The 19,727-nt window shown below is 36.1% G+C and overlaps 4 protein-coding genes across 11 annotated transcripts; 2 read left to right on the top strand and 2 right to left on the bottom strand.

Moving 5' to 3' along the window:
• The first annotated feature begins 2,618 nt into the window (after positions 1–2,618).
• On the top strand, positions 2,619–3,320 carry LOC137745467 (uncharacterized). The gene has a single exon (XM_068485426.1). The coding sequence runs from the start codon at positions 2,619–2,621 to the stop codon at positions 3,318–3,320; it is 702 nt and encodes a 233-aa protein (XP_068341527.1).
• A 210-nt stretch (positions 3,321–3,530) lies between these two features.
• On the top strand, positions 3,531–5,418 carry LOC137744076 (putative pentatricopeptide repeat-containing protein At3g05240). The gene has a single exon (XM_068483937.1). The coding sequence runs from the start codon at positions 3,604–3,606 to the stop codon at positions 5,299–5,301; it is 1,698 nt and encodes a 565-aa protein (XP_068340038.1). The 5' UTR covers positions 3,531–3,603; the 3' UTR covers positions 5,302–5,418.
• A 1,399-nt stretch (positions 5,419–6,817) lies between these two features.
• LOC137746130 (alpha-crystallin domain-containing protein 22.3-like) lies at positions 6,818–14,102 on the bottom strand. 8 transcript variants are annotated; one of them, XM_068486205.1, is made up of 6 exons: positions 12,272–13,148; positions 11,017–11,393; positions 9,670–10,222; positions 8,898–8,956; positions 8,462–8,528; positions 6,818–7,061 (listed from the first exon to the last, which is right to left on the bottom strand). In XM_068486205.1, exons 1-3 carry the CDS (start codon positions 12,430–12,432, stop codon positions 9,984–9,986), a joined length of 777 nt encoding a protein of 258 aa, XP_068342306.1. In that variant the 5' UTR covers positions 12,433–13,148; the 3' UTR covers positions 6,818–7,061; positions 8,462–8,528; positions 8,898–8,956; positions 9,670–9,983. The 8 variants fall into 8 exon arrangements, with proteins under 8 accessions (XP_068342306.1, XP_068342309.1, XP_068342310.1 ...); XM_068486208.1 differs by having other exon boundaries at positions 9,836–10,222; XM_068486209.1 differs by lacking the exon at positions 12,272–13,148 and adding an exon at positions 13,996–14,102 and having other exon boundaries at positions 8,462–8,956.
• A 1,425-nt stretch (positions 14,103–15,527) lies between these two features.
• Positions 15,528–18,053, bottom strand: LOC137746008 (nuclear transcription factor Y subunit C-3-like). Its single transcript, XM_068486051.1, has 3 exons — positions 17,979–18,053; positions 17,684–17,741; positions 15,528–16,794 (listed from the first exon to the last, which is right to left on the bottom strand). The coding sequence occupies exon 3, from the start codon at positions 16,767–16,769 to the stop codon at positions 15,966–15,968; it is 804 nt and encodes a 267-aa protein (XP_068342152.1). The 5' UTR covers positions 16,770–16,794; positions 17,684–17,741; positions 17,979–18,053; the 3' UTR covers positions 15,528–15,965.
• Between the last annotated feature and the right edge of the window lie 1,674 nt (positions 18,054–19,727).

Here is a 19,727-nt window from a genome sequence, read left to right as displayed (position 1 = left end):
TTCATTATATTCATATAGGGTCAAGGAGTGTAGTTATAAAAAATCATCAAAATCGGAGTTAAAATAACCGTTAAATCGTGATTTTTCGTTTATAACCGTCGAAAAGCTTTGTCCCGTTACTTGATCTCTGAATGTTTTTTTTTTTGTGAGTTATTTTTTTTTGATGTGATCTCCAAGCATATACAAACAATTTTGATGGTTTGGATCGTTAAAATTAGTTTTGGAGAATTTGTAAAACGATAGATTGACTAACACTTAGAGTTTATTTATACTTTCATTAAGTATAACAAAAGATTTTGTGGTATCCACTTGTGTAAATATTTTAAATTGAAGATCGAATTCATTCATTGTATTCATATAGGGTCAAGGAGTGTAGTTATAAAAAATCATCAAAATCGGAGTTAAAATAACCGTTAAATCGTGATTTTTCGTTTATAACCGTTGAAAAGCTTTGTCCCGTTACTTGATCTTTGAATGTTTTTTTTTTTGTGATTTTTTGCTGATGTGATCTCCAAGCATATACAAACAATTTTGACGGTTTGGATCGTTGAAATTAGTTTTGGAGAATTCGTAAAACGATAGATTGACTAACACTTAGAGTTTATTTATACTTTTATTAAGTATAACATAAGATTTTGTGGTATCCACTTGTGTAAATATTTTAAATTGAAGATCGAATTCATTCATTATATTCATATAGGGTCAAGGAGTGTAGTTATAAAAAATCATCAAAATCGGAGTTAAAATAACCGTTAAATCGTGATTTTTCGTTTATAACCGTTGAAAAGCTTTGTCCCGTTACTTGATCTCTGAATGTTTTTTTTTTGTGATTTTTTGCTGATGTGATCTCCAAGCATATACAAACAATTTTGACGGTTTGGATCGTTGAAATTAGTTTTGGAGAATTCGTAAAACGATAGATTGACTAACACTTAGAGTTTATTTATACTTTCATTAAGTATAACAAAAGATTTTGTGGTATCCACTTGTGTAAATATTTTAAATTGAAGATCGAATTCATTCATTGTATTCATATAGGGTCAAGGAGTGTAGTTATAAAAAATCATCAAAATCAGAGTTAAAATAACCGTTAAATCGTGATTTTTCGTATTTAACCGTTGAAAAGCTTTGTCCCGTTACTTGATCTCTGAATGTTTATTTTTTATGATTTTTTGTTGATGTGATCTCAAAGCATATACAAATAAGTTTGACGGTTAGGATCGTTGAAATTAGTTTTGGAGAATTCGTATGCCATCAATCAAGTTTCGTGTGTGTGTGTGTGTATATATATATTTATTAAGTAGATTTAAATCTATTTATTTTGTACGTATAAATTATAATTGACTGGTACACGGAATAGTACATACATCACGTGTCACGTGTGTCATTATAAAAATAGTGAGATATGTCATGACAGTCATGTGTGTGATAAAAAGTTAATAACTTAAAAAAAAAAAAAATTTCTCACCACTTCTATTAATTTTCATTTTTCCCTCCAACATCTTTCCCTAATTCTCTCACTTTTTTGTTTTATTTTCAACTTTTCTTAACATTTTCATTTTCCCTCCATTTTTTTTTTCAAAAAGGGCGGCAAGTTGACAAATGCATGATCATGATTCATGCATATTAAATTATTAATTAATATGCATTATAGTTTTTATAAAATTTAATATATATATATATATATAATTAGTATAGATAGACTTAATATTTTGGGGTATAATTATTATAGTATATATAATAATTATAATTATTATAAATTTTATAGTTAATTTAATATATATATATATATATATATATATATTTATTATAATTTTTAGGGGTATAAAATTGTAAAATTAATGTATATAATTATTACAGTATTTTTTTAGGGTTATAAAATTATAAAAATAATATTCTGCTTATCGTGTATCGTGTTTACCCACGTGTATACCCGACCCAACCCGTTATCTTAACAGGTGCTTATCGGGTTACCCGATAAGACCCGATTCGTTATCGTGTCGACCCAAACACCTGTTAATTTCGTGTCGTGTCGTGTCGGGTTATCGGGTCGTGTCAGAAATTGCCAGGCCTAGTTATACTCAAGATTTTGATGTATTTTTAGTCTTATCTAAACTCATGCTAGTCTCATTTAGTGTAAGAATTGTCGTAATTATGCAACCCAAAAGTTTTGATACAATACTTTTTTTTTAAGAGAGCTAATACATTTTTTGTTTTCCCTATAATTAGGAAATATGGTATTCTCAACCTAAACACAAAATGAAGTTTTAACGAAACACTTCTGACATTATTTACTTTAACGAAAAAAGACATTTTTACTCTAAAAAAATCACTTCTGATACTATTCACTTACAACACATTTTTGTTATTTTGATTAAAACTCAAAATTTTCAAACATTTTTCATTAATTTTCCTAAAATAAAATTGAAATTTCATATGACACAAGATGACTCACAAGGGGATGAAAATAAAAATAAAATAAAATGTATAAATCCCACTTGTATTTTTATTTTATATTTGGTGACGAAAATCCCACAGGAGAATGTTCTTCAAGTTCAAACGGTCGTCTTTTCTTCTTCTTCCTCTCCATCTTTGAGATCAGAGAGCAGGGAGTAGAAATGCAGCTGATCCTTCACTTCCAATCTCAACCGGTCCTCGCCAAGCAATCTCTTTGCTTCTCCCACCCATTTGTTAAAACCAAAACTTCGCTTCCAAGCAATCTCTTTGCTCCAAAATCTCCAATTTTTACCATTCCACTCTCACTCTATCATCAAATCCAGACCCACAATCCAATTCTATGTGCGAGGAAGAACAAACGCCGCAATGGGTCTCAAAGATTAACAAGATTGCTGCTCCAATTGATGCCGGCCATCGTATCGAACTTCAAGATACTGCCTCAGCCGCTGGATCTGGTTGTTGAAGAATTCTGCAGTGGAGACGGCAGTGGAGGGGGTCTGGGGATCTGGAAGGGGTTCGGAGGCGGCGGCGATGGGTTCGGAAGAAAAGGAAAGAGGAAGTCTTTGTTGCTGTTTCTGTTATATGGGGTTCTGGTGATTTGTGGGTTGGGATTGCTGTTTGGAGGAGATGTTGAAAGCAATGTGGTTTTCTGCGGATTGGGATTTGGGCTCTCTGGGGTTGCTATGGTTCAGTGGTGGGACAAGATCGGTATTTTTGCTATCTTTTTTGGGGGTGTTTTGGTGGGTCTAGGGTTTCAGAGAGAGGAATTGCAGAAATTGGGTTTGAAGATTAGGGCTTTTTGTCCCGCAATGGAAACTGTTACTGGGAGAACAAGAAGAAGAAGTGGAAGAAGAGCATTCTGAGAGACGAGAGAGAGAGAGTAGGTTTTTTTTTAATTTTTTTATGGAATCTTGTAATTTTTCTCCTGAAATATGAGATGTTACCAATTTTGCAATGAATTTTGATTCTTCAATTTTACAAATGAAGTGATGTTTACTTCTTTTATGTCGCTTTTGTAGCATCATATACTGTTACACAGTCACGCGGTGTTACTAATTCATTTTTAGTCTCGAGCTTCAAAGTTCAAAGATCTTCTTTTGATCAGTCCATCAAGTTCTTCCATGTCAATGAAAAAGCTCATGATTCATGAAGAAACACCAGAAAACCATTCTCTCACTCTTGGAAAAATGCAGAAGCATGAGTGAATTGAAACAAATACATGGGCTGATGATCACCACCTCAGTTGTTAACAATGTAATCCAGTTAAGTAGGCTTATTGATTTTTGTACCAATTCCGAGGCCAGAGACCTCGGCTACGCGAAGAATGTTTTCCGGCAGATCAGTCAGCCTAGTGTCTACATCTGGAACTCAATGATCAGAGGCTACTCCAATAGTGAGAACCCGGTTGAGTCTTTGATTATGTACAGGGAAATGCTGCAAAGGGGTTACTTGCCCGACAATTTTACTTTCCCGTTCGTGCTTAGATCGTGTTCTGTGATCGCTGATTACCGTTATGGAAAATGTGTTCATAACTGCATTGTGAAAACTGGGTATGGGTTGGAGGTCTATGGCTCTACTTGTTTGCTTAGAATGTATGCTTCCTGCGCAGATATGGAATCTGCACTCAAGGTGTTTGATATTATTCCCAAGTGGAATGTAGTTGCTTGGACTAGTTTGATTTCCGGGTTTGTTAATAACAGTCGGGCTATCGAGGCTATAAAGGTGTTCAAGGATATGGAACTTCACAATGTACAGCCTAATGAGATCACCATGGTGCATGTTGTAGTCGCTTGTGCACGAAGTAGGGATATTGATACAGGAAAGTTGGTTCACAGTCGTATTCGCCAACTAGGGTTTGATCCATTTGGTTCAAGTTTTAACTTTAATGTAGTTCTTGCAACTGCCTTATTAGATATGTACGCAAAATGTGGCAGCTTGAGAACTGCAAGGGATCTGTTCAACAAAATGGCTCAAAAAAACTTGGTTACCTGGAATTCAATGATTAGTGCTTATAATCAGTATGGCCGGGCTGAGGAGGCAATCAATCTCTTTTCTGATATGTGGATTGCTGGTTTTGTTCCAGACAAAACTACCTTTCTAGGTGTAATAGGTGCTTGTGCGCGGTTGGGGGCTTTGGCATTCGGACGAAGTCTTCATTCATATGTATCGAAAACTAGCATGGGCAAAGATACTACAATCGGGACTGCCTTAGTTGACATGTATGCTAAAATTGGAGATGCAGGAAGTGCTCGAAGAATTTTTGAGAACTTGCAGAAGAAAGATGTGATGGCATGGACTAGCATGATTATCTGTTTAGCTACGCATGGACACGGTATGGAAGCGCTACATGCATTTAGAAACATGCAAGAGGATGCTAGTGTTATTCCAGACCAGATCACTTACATTGGGGTTTTATCGGCATGTAGCCATATCGGTCTTGTAGAGGAGGGTCAGAGACATTTTGCCTCAATGGTAAATCTTTACGGCATAAAGCCGACTGTGGATCATTATTGCTGCATGGTTGATCTTCTGAGTCGAGCAGGCCGCTTTGATGAGGCGATGAGACTGCTGGAAGAGATGCCGATCCAACCCAATGTTGCTGTCTGGGGAGCTCTCTTGAACGGCTGCGAGATACATGAAAATGTTGATCTAGCTGACAAAGTGAGAAGATATATAACAGAGATGGAACCTCATGGCAGTGGAGTTTATGTTCTGCTGTCCAATATATACGCTAGGGCTGGTCGATGGCAGGAAGTAAATCGGGTTAGAGAACTGATGAAAAACAGGAATATTGCCAAAAATCTAGGGCATAGTTCGGTCGAAATGGAGTTGTTAAGTTCATAAGTGTACTAAAACATTCCCAGATGAGATATATTGTGTATGTTCTGCCTGTCATAATCTCAAAAGAGCAGGTATGTCCAAGGCCTTGGTCATTAGTGTTCAACTGAAACAGATATTTCAATCCCAATACTTCCAAATCCTCCGGAAAATCTCGATAATAATTGAGAAAAATTATCGGGAGTAAGCTGTACCGAAGAGGATCAGATTGAAGTTACTTACAGTGCAAACTGCAGGTTGCCACGGTTGTGCGAATGGGAAGACCTTCCATTCCCAAAACTGTGGCAACCTGAAGTTTGCAATGGAAGAATGAGACCACTGCCAGCAAAAGCCTTGAAGAATGTTCACAATTGTAACCAATGTAAACATCAGAGCAAGTGGTCGAAGAAAAGCTGAAGGTCTCAGGATTTTCTTGTATTCTTTGAGGTATCCTATACTTCGGAGTTTTTAGCTGTTAGATTTGTGGTTGAGGATAAAAAATGACTCCAACAACAAAAAACCTCAAAGTATAGGATACCTGGAGCCAAGGTTCTAAAGGCGCTAGTCAGATGGCAGGTAAGGGCCTAGCGCCTAAGCGTCTAGGCCGGGGCCTATGCGGTTTTTTAATCTTAATTAAATTTATTATATAACATATAAATAAATGTTTACTTATACAAATAAATTGCAAAATAGAATGACGTATAGATTATAAAATATTAGAGTATATTGAAAACATGAGCAACAAGCATATAATGAATATTCATTCTAGTATTTAAGTCTACAACTTATTGAAAAAATAAAATGCAAAATGAAAATTATATATTTTCTGTCAAAATGAGGGTGCGGCCTAGGCAGGTGCCTAGAGGGTCCTGCCTAGGCGCCCTTTCTTAATTTTCAAGTGTCTAGAGTGTCCTGCCTAGCGCTTAAGCAGGGCCTAGATGGCGCTAAGCAGAGATTTTTAGAACAGTTCCCGAAGCGTAATAGAATTTCGTAAACAAAGAGATTGAAAGGAGAAGTTCAAAGTCCCAACTATTTGAATCGACTATTTATAATAAATTCCGTCCCAACTAAACAATGCACATGTTGCTTGCGTCCTTCAATTTGTGGCGACCCATACCTTATAGAGCTAGGTTATGGGTAAAAAGGAAAAACGTCAAACTATAATTTGTCTACAAAGTAGAATGCCTGATAGAAGAAATGCTTTGTAATTAGTCCTCGTACACATCAAATTGTAATTTGTTTGCACACGTGTCAATTTGTGATTTGTCTAGGAAGAGTGTTCGAGAGTATCTTAATCAAGATTTTAAATGCGGTTATGAAGTCCAAGGGCGAGGATATACAGTCAGGACTTTAAAGAAGTTTATAATGTTCATGAAAATCCAAATGTATTCAATCAAAGATTTAATTTTCAAGGATTTAAAAAGTTATGAATTCTGGGGGATTTTGAGAAATGTTTTAAGTCATTTAACACATCCAACGTCCATGTAACAAAATCACTTCCACAAAAGCAAATAAGAGTTTTCCAACACAATGCTCAAGAAACTCAAACCAATTGAAGAAGAAAGTTTACACTTCTTTTCTTCATTTTTCACATCATAATTCGGTGTTTACACCACTACAACGGGAAATTAATACATTCTGGTAATTTTGCTGATGGATCCGACTTTCAAACATCTGCGTTTTGAGATGTTCGAAAAATTTTACTGTAATCCATCATGGATTCGCTTCATGTCCATCGTCCTCATCTTCAACATCGCCTTCACTGGCACCTTCTCGCGAAATCATGACTGCAGGACACAAAAACAGAGATTGGTACAACGGACCTTGGATAATTTTGATTTCTACCTACAAATGACTAACAGATATGTCTTGGGGATGCAACTACTGGCAGTACTTATAGACTTAATCAGACCACGCAGCAGCGCACACGCGGAAAACATGCAGTGTACACATGGGAAGAGCGTTACCTACCCCTACCTACCCATTTAGTAGCATGTTCGGTGGGCTGGCTTGGATTGGGGTTTGGGTACCGGCGTGGAAACCCATGTCTAAGGTTGGGTTTCAGAATCCCACTTATTTTGAATATGAATCCAAGATTCACATCCGATCCGTGCTACACTTAACTCCAGTAAACAACGAACAGGATTCATGCCCTAATCCGGCCCACCAAACAAGGCCTTTAAAAATCCTCAAGCAACACAAATCTGGACTCGTCTATCTTCCTAACATGAACGAGATGCACTTTGTACCTGTTCTTTGCATTCATGTACAAAAGAACCAACATACAAATAGGTTTGGCTTCACTATATTCCCCGTTGAAAGATGGAGTGACCAAATCCAACACCGTCTAACACAACTACAACAAAAAACTCTTTTACTCGTAAAGAAAAACATCTCTACAGGTAGGCATATTTACATATTAAGAGGATGCTCTTTTTAGGAAAGAAGACAATTAGAGATTTAAAAAATGACTTCCAATGATATATGTGTTATTGTTTGAACATAAAGATGCACTGTCAGCTTATATGAATAATTGGTATGACAAAGGAGCAATCATCAATTGGCTCCAACCAAAATAAACATTGAATCGTATCATTCAACTCTGCCAATTATAGAAACTATGAAAATTGGGCAAAAATTGAAGACCCCAAAAACGAAATGCTAAACATTCTATATATATTTATACCTGTATATAATTATAAGTTAAAAAATAAAAAATAAAAAAATAAAAAAAAACCATTTCTAGTTGCAGTAAGCCCATATTTCACCAATTACCTTTTAACTTCTATGTCTATACCATAACAGTGATGGAAAATTTTAGACTTCTATTAAATATCTCGTAGAGTGCTGCTATTTACACCACATTTATTGACCCCGTTGCTGACCAACCTTCTAACAGAGGGGGGACAAACATGTTTGTGGGCCCACCTCTATCAGAAGGGTGGTCAGTAACGGAGTCAATAAATGCAGTACAAATAACATTATTGTATTTTGTAAAATATGGTAAAGGATGAAATAGTAAGACAACCATTAGATGATTTTCCAAGTACTAAGCAATAATTAAAACCTTAACAGAGGAAGAAAACTGGGTTACTATATCTATATAGATTCTAATCAATTCACAATCTACTAACTTGGGAAGAAAATAACTGCATACAATAAAAGACAAGAGTCAGGAAAGTAATACCTCTACAAATTATGCGATTCCAGAAGGCAAGCAAACTTTATGATGCCAAAATTGCTTCAACCATTAACTGAGAATATCGAAAAGTTTACGTGTCAGTTTATCATGTGTGAGACAAACCAAGAATTTGCTGGCAGAAGTTTGACAGAGTAACCTCTAAAAATAAAAAATTAAGAATGCAGGAACCTGTAGAGCCAAATACTGAACATGGTGTTTTAAAATTCATGTAACTCACAAAATTAAAAAGCTATACATGTATGCTCCCAAAAACAAAACCATAAGTAATTCAAATACTGGCATTCATTAAAATTCAGATAAGAAATTGCACACAACATTGCTGCCCCAAGACAACATGAAGAGTTAATATTAGGGAGTGAGGCACTTGATAACAACTAAAAAAGCTAAGGACTTGAAGATGCACCAACTAAACTAAAGCAACCTTCCTAACTTGCCAGAAAGCCTTCATCTAACCATAACAGCTGTGGGCATCTCTATAATCTGCAACATAATAAACATGAATTAGGGATGCAGAAATGCAGAACAGTAGCAGGTCAGGGGAAGTACAGCAGTGAAAGCAGGACTCTCAGTAAGAGATGCCACAAATTCTCATCAGAGAATCTAAAAAAATGTGAACTGGGAATGAACCCCAAATTTTGTGAAGATGCTTAATTAAGGTTGGATGGTCTTAAACTTCACAGGACACAGATGCATGAGGAGGTTTCAAAAAATCTTTTGGTCAATACAACCAAAACACTTGCCCACTCATTCAGATATCCAAGAGACAGGTAAAGAAAAGAAAACAAACTTATGAACGGCCTGAATTGGGTTTCAAAGTTCAAACCTGCAGTTTGGTGTTCCAACCAGCAAGCTGTTAATCACAACCTAAGCACCACTACTAATGTCAGCCCCTTACGGTCAACCCCACCCACCCACCCAAAACATACACACATTTGGAAGTGCTTTTAAAATAACTGGAAATGCTTTTGGTGAAAGTGTTTTTGGGTTCCAAAAGCACTTGAAGTGCAATTGGAAGAAACACCAGTTATGTGCTTCTTGCATTCCAAAAGCAATTTCATCAAAAGCGCTTTTAGTAAACTCAAACGATATATAATTTTCTCCAAAAGTACTCTTCATAAAAATATAAATCCATAAGAGACCATTTTCCACAAAATAAACAAAGTTAAGTATCTTGTAAGTTTCAAGATAACTACCAGCTGTTTCACCATGAACTGGTCTCAGTAGAGAGAACTTTCAACGAAAATAAAACATAGTCCACTCATGAACACAGCTTCCAGTCTTAAAATGAGTGAATACAAACAGCTTAGCAAAGCCCCAGTTCACTATTAGTTGGGCTCGAGCAAGCGTACTGTATATTACCTCTAGCTCGTATCCAAGGCCTCATCCTCCGCTTAACAGAGGCAATTATTTATTGTCTACATCTTAAGTCCTAACATATGGAGTCTTCTCCATTCAATTCAGACCTCTTCATCATAAGAAAGCATACAAGCTCCTCAAAGCAGAATATTTATGGTAATTTTTTCTTCACAATGCCCTCCAAAATCCCCTCATTCTCAAGAGAGACAATTTTTTGCTCGCTTTCAACTGGACCAGGAAGCTGGATCGAGACAGAGAAATGACCTGGTGGGCACAGATTTTGCGTCTTCATCTTAAAGACATGGAAATCCCTGCATACGATTTTCCCTCCTGTCGTAGTTACTCCTTGTATTAATACTTTCCCATCAGGATCAACATTACAACTAAATTCTGCATTGGCAAAGACGAGATGTGGTTCATTAAGCATGATAAAGTACCAAGACATGTTGAGACAAATAGATAACCCAGCTTCATGATAAACAGATAACCCAGTTATTCAAAGTCTAATAGGAACACATTATAGAAACATACAAAAAAGTCAACATGCATGACTAATGTTTTTGTTGTGTGTATGTTGTGCCCTACTAACCTGAATAGCTTAGGGCATTCTTAAGGTGACCTAACAACACCATATGGTGGTGAACTGATTTCAAACACCATGCCTCACTCGACCTCTACTCTATCACCGATCAATCACTTTAATCCAGGAAGGCGATAAGAACACTAACTTCTTTCACACTGTTGCTAAAAATAGTCATAGAAGACACACGGAAAATAAAGCTAGAAGATGGGTCGAAGACTAAGATGCAATTGTAGATGCTTGGTGTCAAAATAAAAATTCAAAATAATAGGTTATGCAGTATAAAAATGGAGAATCTATTCTCTTTTTCACTAAAAAAAATCTTGGAGATATGCCCTGCTTAGTTACACATGCATGACTAATGTTGAACAAATTAACTTTTGACTGATAATCACGCCCTTGTCAAAGATGTATATACTTAGTCTAATATGCTACAAGCATTCAAACAATCAACCATTATTATATAAGATAAAGAATGCTAAGCAACGAACAAGAGTATCCGTTCATGGTGCATCCAATTAACAAAAAGGAATAATAAGTTATAAGAACGTACAACAATAACAATCAAGTATTTAACAAAATGACGCAAGGTGATCATACTCACTGTCTTCCTTCAAAGCCCCTGGTATAGAGACACGGAATAAGTATGAGTCTTCGTTCTCACCAATATCAACTGATCCTACTGTTGGTCCCCCTTTTGCCAATGCAGCAGCAGCTCCAGTCAAAATAATTGTTGACTCATTGGTTTCCAAAATCTTATTCTTCTCTTCTATTGTTGACTGAGTTGGTAGAACTATCATAACTTGCTGCATCTGTTCTTCTGCATCAAAGTCTGTGGTTTCTGATAAATCCATTGTAGGCGGAATATAAGGCTCACTTCTGAGAGGTGTTGGATGTAATAATATGGGTTGTGTAGGATCAAACTTTGGTTGTTGAGGATCTGATTGATCTGGTTCATTAGTCTTACTTGTTCCTGCGAACCTACAAGAATACCTCAAAGTTTATCTCAGCAGGCAAATAGGATGCAATAAAGTCTATTAGACAAGTTGCATTTTTGGGCATTAAGCACCTCCATAAAAACAGAAATACATATATTTCTACTCACTTTCCAAAGGAATGTGATAAATGATTATTTTCTAATTGCAGCCTTCAAAAAGTGAGTTTTATATTTAACTATTATATATTATCAGGTGTAATCACAAAAAGCACTCAAACCAGGGTAGGCCACTGGCATTTAGGGTCCTGAGGCAAAGAATGAAATGTGGTCCTCATATTACATTGGAATAAAAAATAAAAAATAAAAAAACTAAACCTTTTATCACCAAGTAATAAGGTGCAATCAATATTGTTTAGTTGCAAGCATTCAGACTTAAAAATTTTAAATAAAAAAAAACACACATAATTTGGCGAGTTGATTTTTTTTTCATTCAACCACAATAGGTGGGAGTGCAAAAAAATCATCGGGATATTGGAAGCTACATACTTCAAAATATAGCAACACCATAAACATGAAATACCCTAAAATCCATGACAAAACCCCCCCCAATCATTTCCTGTGTTCCAGAGGCGGCACTTACAGTACCCATCATCCAAAAAAGAAAAACAGAAACAAGAAACAATAGACTCATCCTATACACGCAATTCTCTTGAAAGAATTAACTAACATAAAATAAAAACATTCCCTTTAAAATACAGCTGACTGAGACATAGAATCTATCATCAGTAAAAGAAAATTAAAAAAAAAAAAAAAAAACAACTGAAAAAACAAACAGAAGAGAAACATCAGTCAAAGAAATGGGCAGAAATCAAAACACAATAAGAACAGGGAAGATCAAGAGTAAATCGAAGAAAGAACAAACCTAAACGGCATTTTGGCAAAAACAAGGGAGAACCAGAGCAAACTAGAAGAAGAGAGGAAGAAACTTAGGCAATTAGGTTTTCCGTTTTCTCTTAAATAAACAAGGGCATATGAGGATTGGGCTGGATCTTTTAGTACAACACTTAAAAAACATCCTTCCATAGTATATATGTAACTTGGATCTAATTTTGGGCCCTATTTAAAGTAACAGACTTTGTCCAGTTGCCTTACTGGGCTCGTGCTGACTCAAACCGACAAACATAACGCAATTTTTCTTGGACTATTCCTACCCTTGGAAAAGAAATTCAACACATACACTTAGATATTATATGTATAAGTAATTAGCACTCTTTTACACTTAAGTTGAAACCATACTTTAGTGAAGTAAGACGCATAAAGAACACATTATCATTAAATCCTGAGGATATGTATCTGTGTATATGCATATACATCATGTACCACCATTGCCTAAAGAAGCAAACACAGATGCCCTTGCTAAACTTAGTATTGTCTTCCCGTGGTTTGTTCCTTTCTTCATTTTCTAAAATTCTTGTTATATTTTGTTATCCCTTTTTTGTGTTTTTCCTATTACAAGTTCTTTGTGGGATATTTTTTTTTTTTCCCAAAATACTTGTTTTCTCAGTATCACAACTAGCATGATTCATTCCTTTTTCTCCTTTATGTTTAACTTTACCGGGGATCTAACCTTGCCGAATGTTTTATGATTCACTTGACATAACCTAATTGGAAATGTCCAAATATCATAGGGTTCCTAATTTCCTAAATGACACAAATCTAATGGAACGCAAATGATAATAAATAGGCTAATCTATTTGTTCAATTCTCCTAATTTCCTAAATGACACAAATCTATTGGAAAGCTTTTACAACAAACACTTCAGAAAAATATAAAGAACTAATCAAACTTCTGTGACCCCATTTGGGCAAAACGGTTTTTTTCTTTCCGAAAATGGGAAGATTTTGAAATAGCGAGGGAAATGCATATTGCATACAGGGTGCCACTTCGTATTGCATGACATGTTGAACATTTTTAGGAAGAAACACGTTTCCCTAACTGACAACCATGACCTAAAACCAATATCTCATAATTTTCATTTTCAGTTCCGGAAACATGATCTCCCATTAAAATCACATTTGCACTGCGATGACCCCTAGCATTCCTCAAAAACATGCTGTTCTAGCCTAATACACATGCTTATCGAAGGAACAGTTTAAGAAATCTACCCGCCAAACCATTCCTTACTCCTCATCATCAATTTAATCCACAAAACTCCCAAAGTATTTATCTTTTCTTATTCCTTTTCAATAAAGTCACACTCATACCAACTAATTTCCTGAAGAAAAAAAATCCTTTGCACATACAGAAACAGGAACAATTCAAAACACAGACCGTTATCGATTTCAAGTACATAAAAGCTTTTTATGCAAAGACTACAAGAAATTCATCACCAACATGCAAATATATAACAAGCATTTCTGTAGATACACACACACACACACAGAGACATATAGATACACTTATATATGTATATGTGTGCATGAAAAATTATACATGAAATTACCGATCTGAGCCCCAAAAAAAGGTACAAAATTAACTGAAAATTGCTGTGCAAAAATTCGACTTTAAATGTGTAAAATTGATATGTCCAGAGATATAAATACATAGACTTTATGTATGTGTGAAAGGAGATGTGTGTTAGTATACCAAGACGGCGGAGGGGCAGCCATCGGAGAGAGGTAGGAGATTTGCGAGACGGCGTCGCAACGGGGAGGTTCTTCGGGTCTCTGCCGCTTCCTGCGCTTAGCTGAGAGTGAGGTACTTTTCGGACTAAAGAAAATGAGGTGCTTTATATGGGCTAGGGTAATCGGGTGCAAAGAGGTGCACCGTAAACAAAAACCTGTTGTTTTTGAGGGGGTACGTGTAAATTACAGACATCATAATTAAAATATCATTTAATATTATATTAAATGATTTTTTTTTTTTAATAACAAGCATGTTACAACCATAAATATTTCCAAGTGTATTGATAGAACGACACCAAGTCAACAAGGCTACTTGTTTTGTGAGGATCGTTATAAGAAACATTTATCTTATGTAATTTTTTCTTTGCTTTATAAAAGGATTATTTCCACAACTCGAATCCTTGATTACAAAGAGCAACCTTTCCGTTGCAACAAGACTATTTCCAAATGTTTTGATTAATTTATGATATTTTGACTTGCATTTAAGTGTGCTTAGTAACAATAATCTTTCTTAATACCATACAAATCATTCGTCGATTTTGTATCATGTTAGTATCACTCATGCGTTGAAAAACTCTCATTAATATCTTTTGTTGTTATCAATCAAAGTTTAAACCAAACATTCTATCTGAATTCACACTCCAATGCAAACTATCTATAAAAGCCTTTTTTTAAGATTTACAGAGGGGTCTTAGCCCATTTTTTTATTTTTACAAATCGACAAATAAAAAAAGATTGCCAGCTGCAGGACTTGAAACCATTGGTCCAACATAGAGAACGATCCTTATGAGCTCAACTAACCTTCGATGACAAGGTTAGTTACTTCTTTGTTGTTGAATAATTCTACAAATTTATTGGTTTAGTGGTACATATATATGTTTTCACAAACCATGGATGTCATTGAATACTTCTTACTCATCTACTCTTCTTATTACAACCTTAAAGTTGAAAAGGTTTCACTTGCATAATTTTTTGTGTACCTTTACACCGTCACGTGATGATCATTATCCGAGTTATAATATGAGTAAAATTAAACACTACGTGACTCGAATGTGAGTTAGAGTTACAATATAAGTGAAATCATAACACCATACGCCTGTGTTTCGAGTAGACATAAAAATTACACCTTCATTGCTTTTCTTGAATTGCTATTGTTGCCTACTATCCCTACCTGAACAAAAATAACCATTTATTTACAGCACGGGGATATTTAAATTATCTTCTTTACGAGAAAAACTTTCATGTCGCAGGTTTCATACCTACTCCGTTTCTCTCTCTCTCTCTCTCTCTCTCTCTCTCTCCGGAGAAAGGGAGGGAAACTGATATAGCTAAGTTTTCCTCCTCCACAGGAGGTTTCCCAGAGTGATTTTAATCAAAACCATGTGGAGTACCTCTATCTGAACTGCAGCTGAATCAATTGAAACATATTTTTGGCAAAAGGGGATTCAAATTTATGAACAAAAGGGTAAATTCAACTGCCCAAGTACGCAAAAATAGTCAACAAATGAAACCAGAAGTTCCATTACACCCTTCAGGATCTTATCACATCACAAGAAATGTATGATAAATGATAAAAGACGACTTCAAGCCATCAAGGCACCCCGCTTTACAAGGATCGGGAGAGGGGGGATGTCAACAAATACTAGCTAAATCGTTGAAAATGGCATATATGCTAGTCATGGTCATTCTAAAGGGTAAAGAAAAATCAGTTCACAACTGCATCATCGTCAACGATATTGTTTTACAGCGAAGAGTCTACGAGACAGATATCAGATGTTAAGCATAAAGGTAAGAAATTGCATTATAATTACAAAAACTCCCAGAGTTTGAACACATTAAGATCACCACTTTGCTTTTTTCTCAGCTTTCAGTCACAAGTCTGGAGAACAAAAACAAAGGAACTGACCGGTTTCCGCTTCCATGTTGCGCCCACTAATGATCTGATGGCGACTGTTGCTGGTCTGGAGCCTGCTGCCACATTGGCTGACTCATGTAGGGGTTAGACTGTTGAGCATACATAGACGGATCCATCATAGGCTTACCCATCATCATTCCGGGAGCCCCCACCTGAGGTGCGTGCTGAGGCGGCATATAGCAGTATGGAAGTGCATCGGCAGGCCCCCCAACAGAAACTGTACCCCTCGGAATCGACCCAAGGACTTCATCTTTCAGATCCTCCCTTGGGACAATGTCTACCAAGAAATCAAAGATATCAGTCCTTGTGATTGCAGCTGCAATGTCATTCTTCTGGAGTGTCCTCCGCTTGTTCTCTTCCGTGTGATTCCAAGACCGCAATGTTAATTCCAATATGAACATTTCACATGCCCTGGCAAATATCACAGGTGCCTCGGCTGATATCATTCTCACATCCTCATCAGCCTTCATAATCTTCTTGATCCTTGCCAAGGGAAGGCTATGGTTCTTGAAATCGGTGACCTTGTCGATTTCTTGATACTGGTTTGCCCAGAAAGTTTGCAGCTGCTGCTGAAGTTGCTGCTGCTGCTGCTGGTGTATATGCTGATAAGCAAGCTGGTGCTGTGCAAGCTGGTGCTGCGCAAGCTGAGCTCCAGGTGATTGACTAGCGGATTGCATAGCTCCCACTGTTGCGGAAACTGACCCCGGATTTGGGCTCCCAACCATTTGATTATGCTGATACGGGTTAGAACCGTATGTCAACTGAGCTCCACTACCTACCATCCCCATAGATTGGGGTTGGTTATGCCCATGCGGATCCATCCTGGTTGAATTTTGCAACCCGGCCCTGATTGAAACAAAGAACGGAAAAGGTGTCTGCTTTAGAAACCTACTAGTTACTATATGCACTCTTTAAACACCAAAGGAACTCCTTTTCACACACAATGAATGGTTAATTCCGACCGATCCATCTTGTGCTACGTTGCAGATAAATCTAAACAGTTTGTTCTCTCGTTTTTGGTTTTTGCTCTTTAGAAATCAAAGATTAAGAATACTACAACAACAAAAAAGCCTTATCCACAACGTGTGGTTGGCCCTATGAATCCTAAAATGCCACTGCACTCGATTACACTAAGCAGGCATAGCCTTCCGGCCGAAAAACTTATCAATTCACTGCATGAAGGGTCTCTAAATGCTATCTTACAACTAAACATCTACAGAAAATCAACGAGATTCGCATCCCGCCACCTGAAATAGTATCCGCCTCACAAAGGACCATTTTTGATGATTTGATTCTCTACCTTGCAGAAATCATTCTTCCACCACCAGCTTAATTAAAATTATGTTTTAGAGAAAAAAAGAGTATTAAAAAAAAACTAGAAAAATGCGAATAAAATTCCATGAAAACAATAACTCGAGGTCGAAACGCTTGAGATACGATCATGCAATTAAGCCAAAAACAGTTTCCACCAACAAAAATCATGCAAAACAGAATCAAACCCGACAACAAAATCCAAAATTCGATCTCTGACAGATACCAAAAACACCTGAAAATTCAAAACTCACATCCGAAAAACAAAAATGTCACATGGGAAAAGAGCAAAGATCGCCCATTTGGCAAGCTAAGATCAAACCCACCACCCACACGCTTACACACATAAACGCAGAAATATAAAAATAAAAAATAAAAAACCCAGAAAACCGTGTGTGTGGGCGTGTGCGCGTTTCTCTGGTACCTTTTATCAAGCAGGTGGTGGGCGCTGCTACTACGCAAGATTCGAAATTATTGAGCACCTGGAAAAAACAAAAAATAAAATTAAAAATCTTCAGAAAAAGCGACTCGGAAACATCCATCCGGGCAATGAGAAGAAAGTCTGAATTTTTTATATATTTTTTTTCCGTTTTGGGAAATTAATCGTACGAAGAAAGATCCAGGATTTCTGGGAAGTACTTGGGTTTGCAACCACATTGGATTATAGTTTTTTTTTAGTAATTTTTTCGTTATGACTAATGATGTTTTAGAAGACAAACCTAAAAAAGGAAGAACAAAAGCTGCGAGGGAGTGTTGGATTCTGACTTAAATTTGTCAGATAACATTGAACTTTTATGGGAGTTTGGTTTTCTTTTTGACGGTTTTGCCCTTGGTGGAAGTTGGCATTTTACTGTTAGGGGTAAATGGTCTTATGGTTCCGAGCCTTCCGACTTCCCGTTGGATACGTGGCCATGTTCGTTCTACTTATTTGGAATTCTGAAATCAAATCATTGGCACTTAAAATAGATGTGACGTCTTTATGACTTTAATTATTAATTCACACGTATTAAATTTATAGTAATAAAATTAAGAAAAGTTAAGTTTATAAACACATATCATTTAATGATTGAGGCCACACAGATGCCTATTTTGAATGCAGAAATTTTGATCTCTTGGAATTCTTCTTTGATCTCTGTGTCAAAAGTCGATGGACCGGGAGAGTCAAAACACTCATTTTAAATTATGGGATCTTAACAAAACACTCATGGTACTGTTTATTTTTAACGTTAAAGATATTTTTACTCTAAAAAGTCACTCATGGTACTATTCACTTACAACACATTTTTGTCATTTTGGCTAAAACTTAAAATTTTCAAACTATTTTCATTAGTTTTCCTTTTAAATTATGCAATCCTCATTAACCCATTTCACTAACCTACCTCACAGAACCAAGGATCCGAATCTCTCTTTCTCTCTCTTCAACGGCTTGGATCTCCAAATTCTTGGTTGCCAGACACAAAAATCCGGAGAAAATCTCAACTCACTTATTTAGAACTATGATTGTCACCAAATCTATGGATTCTTAATTTATTTTTAGGAAATATTAATTTAGGGATAGGAAATAATTTAATTGGAATGTTATCTTAACAATTTGGAAAGAAGGGAAAGAATTTGGATTAGTCTTGTATTATGTTAGTTGTCATTTTGATTTTTTTAGTACAAGAATTTGCATAAGATAAACTTAAATTTCCTCTCTCTCTTACTACTTGAATAATTGTTTGAGTTCTCCAAGTTCTTACTCTCCAGTATTTCTAAACAGAGGAACAAAAGTCTTCCATTCTCGTGTGTCGAGGACGAGCATGTAGAATTTCGTTATCAACCCGTTTTGCAAACCGAAGAATCACTTAAAAATTCAATTTTTTCACCATTAATGTGAAATCTTATTACGATCATTCAATTTATTTAAGGGGTGTAATATCCACACACTTTTTTTTACTTCTCCCACACTTTTTTAGTTTTTGACCGTCGGATTAGATGAATTGAAGAAGATCAACGGACAGAAATTAACAAGGGTATGTGAAAGGTAAAAAAAGATGTGTGGAGATCACACCCCTTTATTTAATTACAACTCTGATGGGGTTAATTGGGATGGAATCTTGGTGAACTAGATTCGACTCCTGCTGACTCCAAACGGCTATGGGCGCTAAATGGAGTTTGTTATCGTGGGACGAGTTGTAAAATTAAATATCAGTTGGTCGTCTCATTAGCTTTGCGATTTTTTATTTACTCATTGCATAAGTTGTGGAGCCGATTCGTGTGACCGAATCTTATTTTCCTTTTTTTAGTGTACACAAACTTCAAAGTTGCTTATTAACAATTTATCATCGATCTAACAAAAATTAACATAATTTAATTGAGTTTGACGTCCCAAACAAGTGAGGAATGTTGGTTTGAAACTAGCTATTTTTCGAAAACGTATTTCAATGTTTATTCATGGCCTTGCAAAAACATGCTTTACAACTTTTATA

This window comes from Pyrus communis, chromosome 9 (assembly GCF_963583255.1).
Source record: "Pyrus communis chromosome 9, drPyrComm1.1, whole genome shotgun sequence".
In the NCBI taxonomy this organism is placed as follows: domain Eukaryota; kingdom Viridiplantae; phylum Streptophyta; class Magnoliopsida; order Rosales; family Rosaceae; genus Pyrus; species Pyrus communis.
Note: the sequence above shows the minus strand (reverse complement) of the source record. Positions and strands in the feature narration are given on the sequence as shown.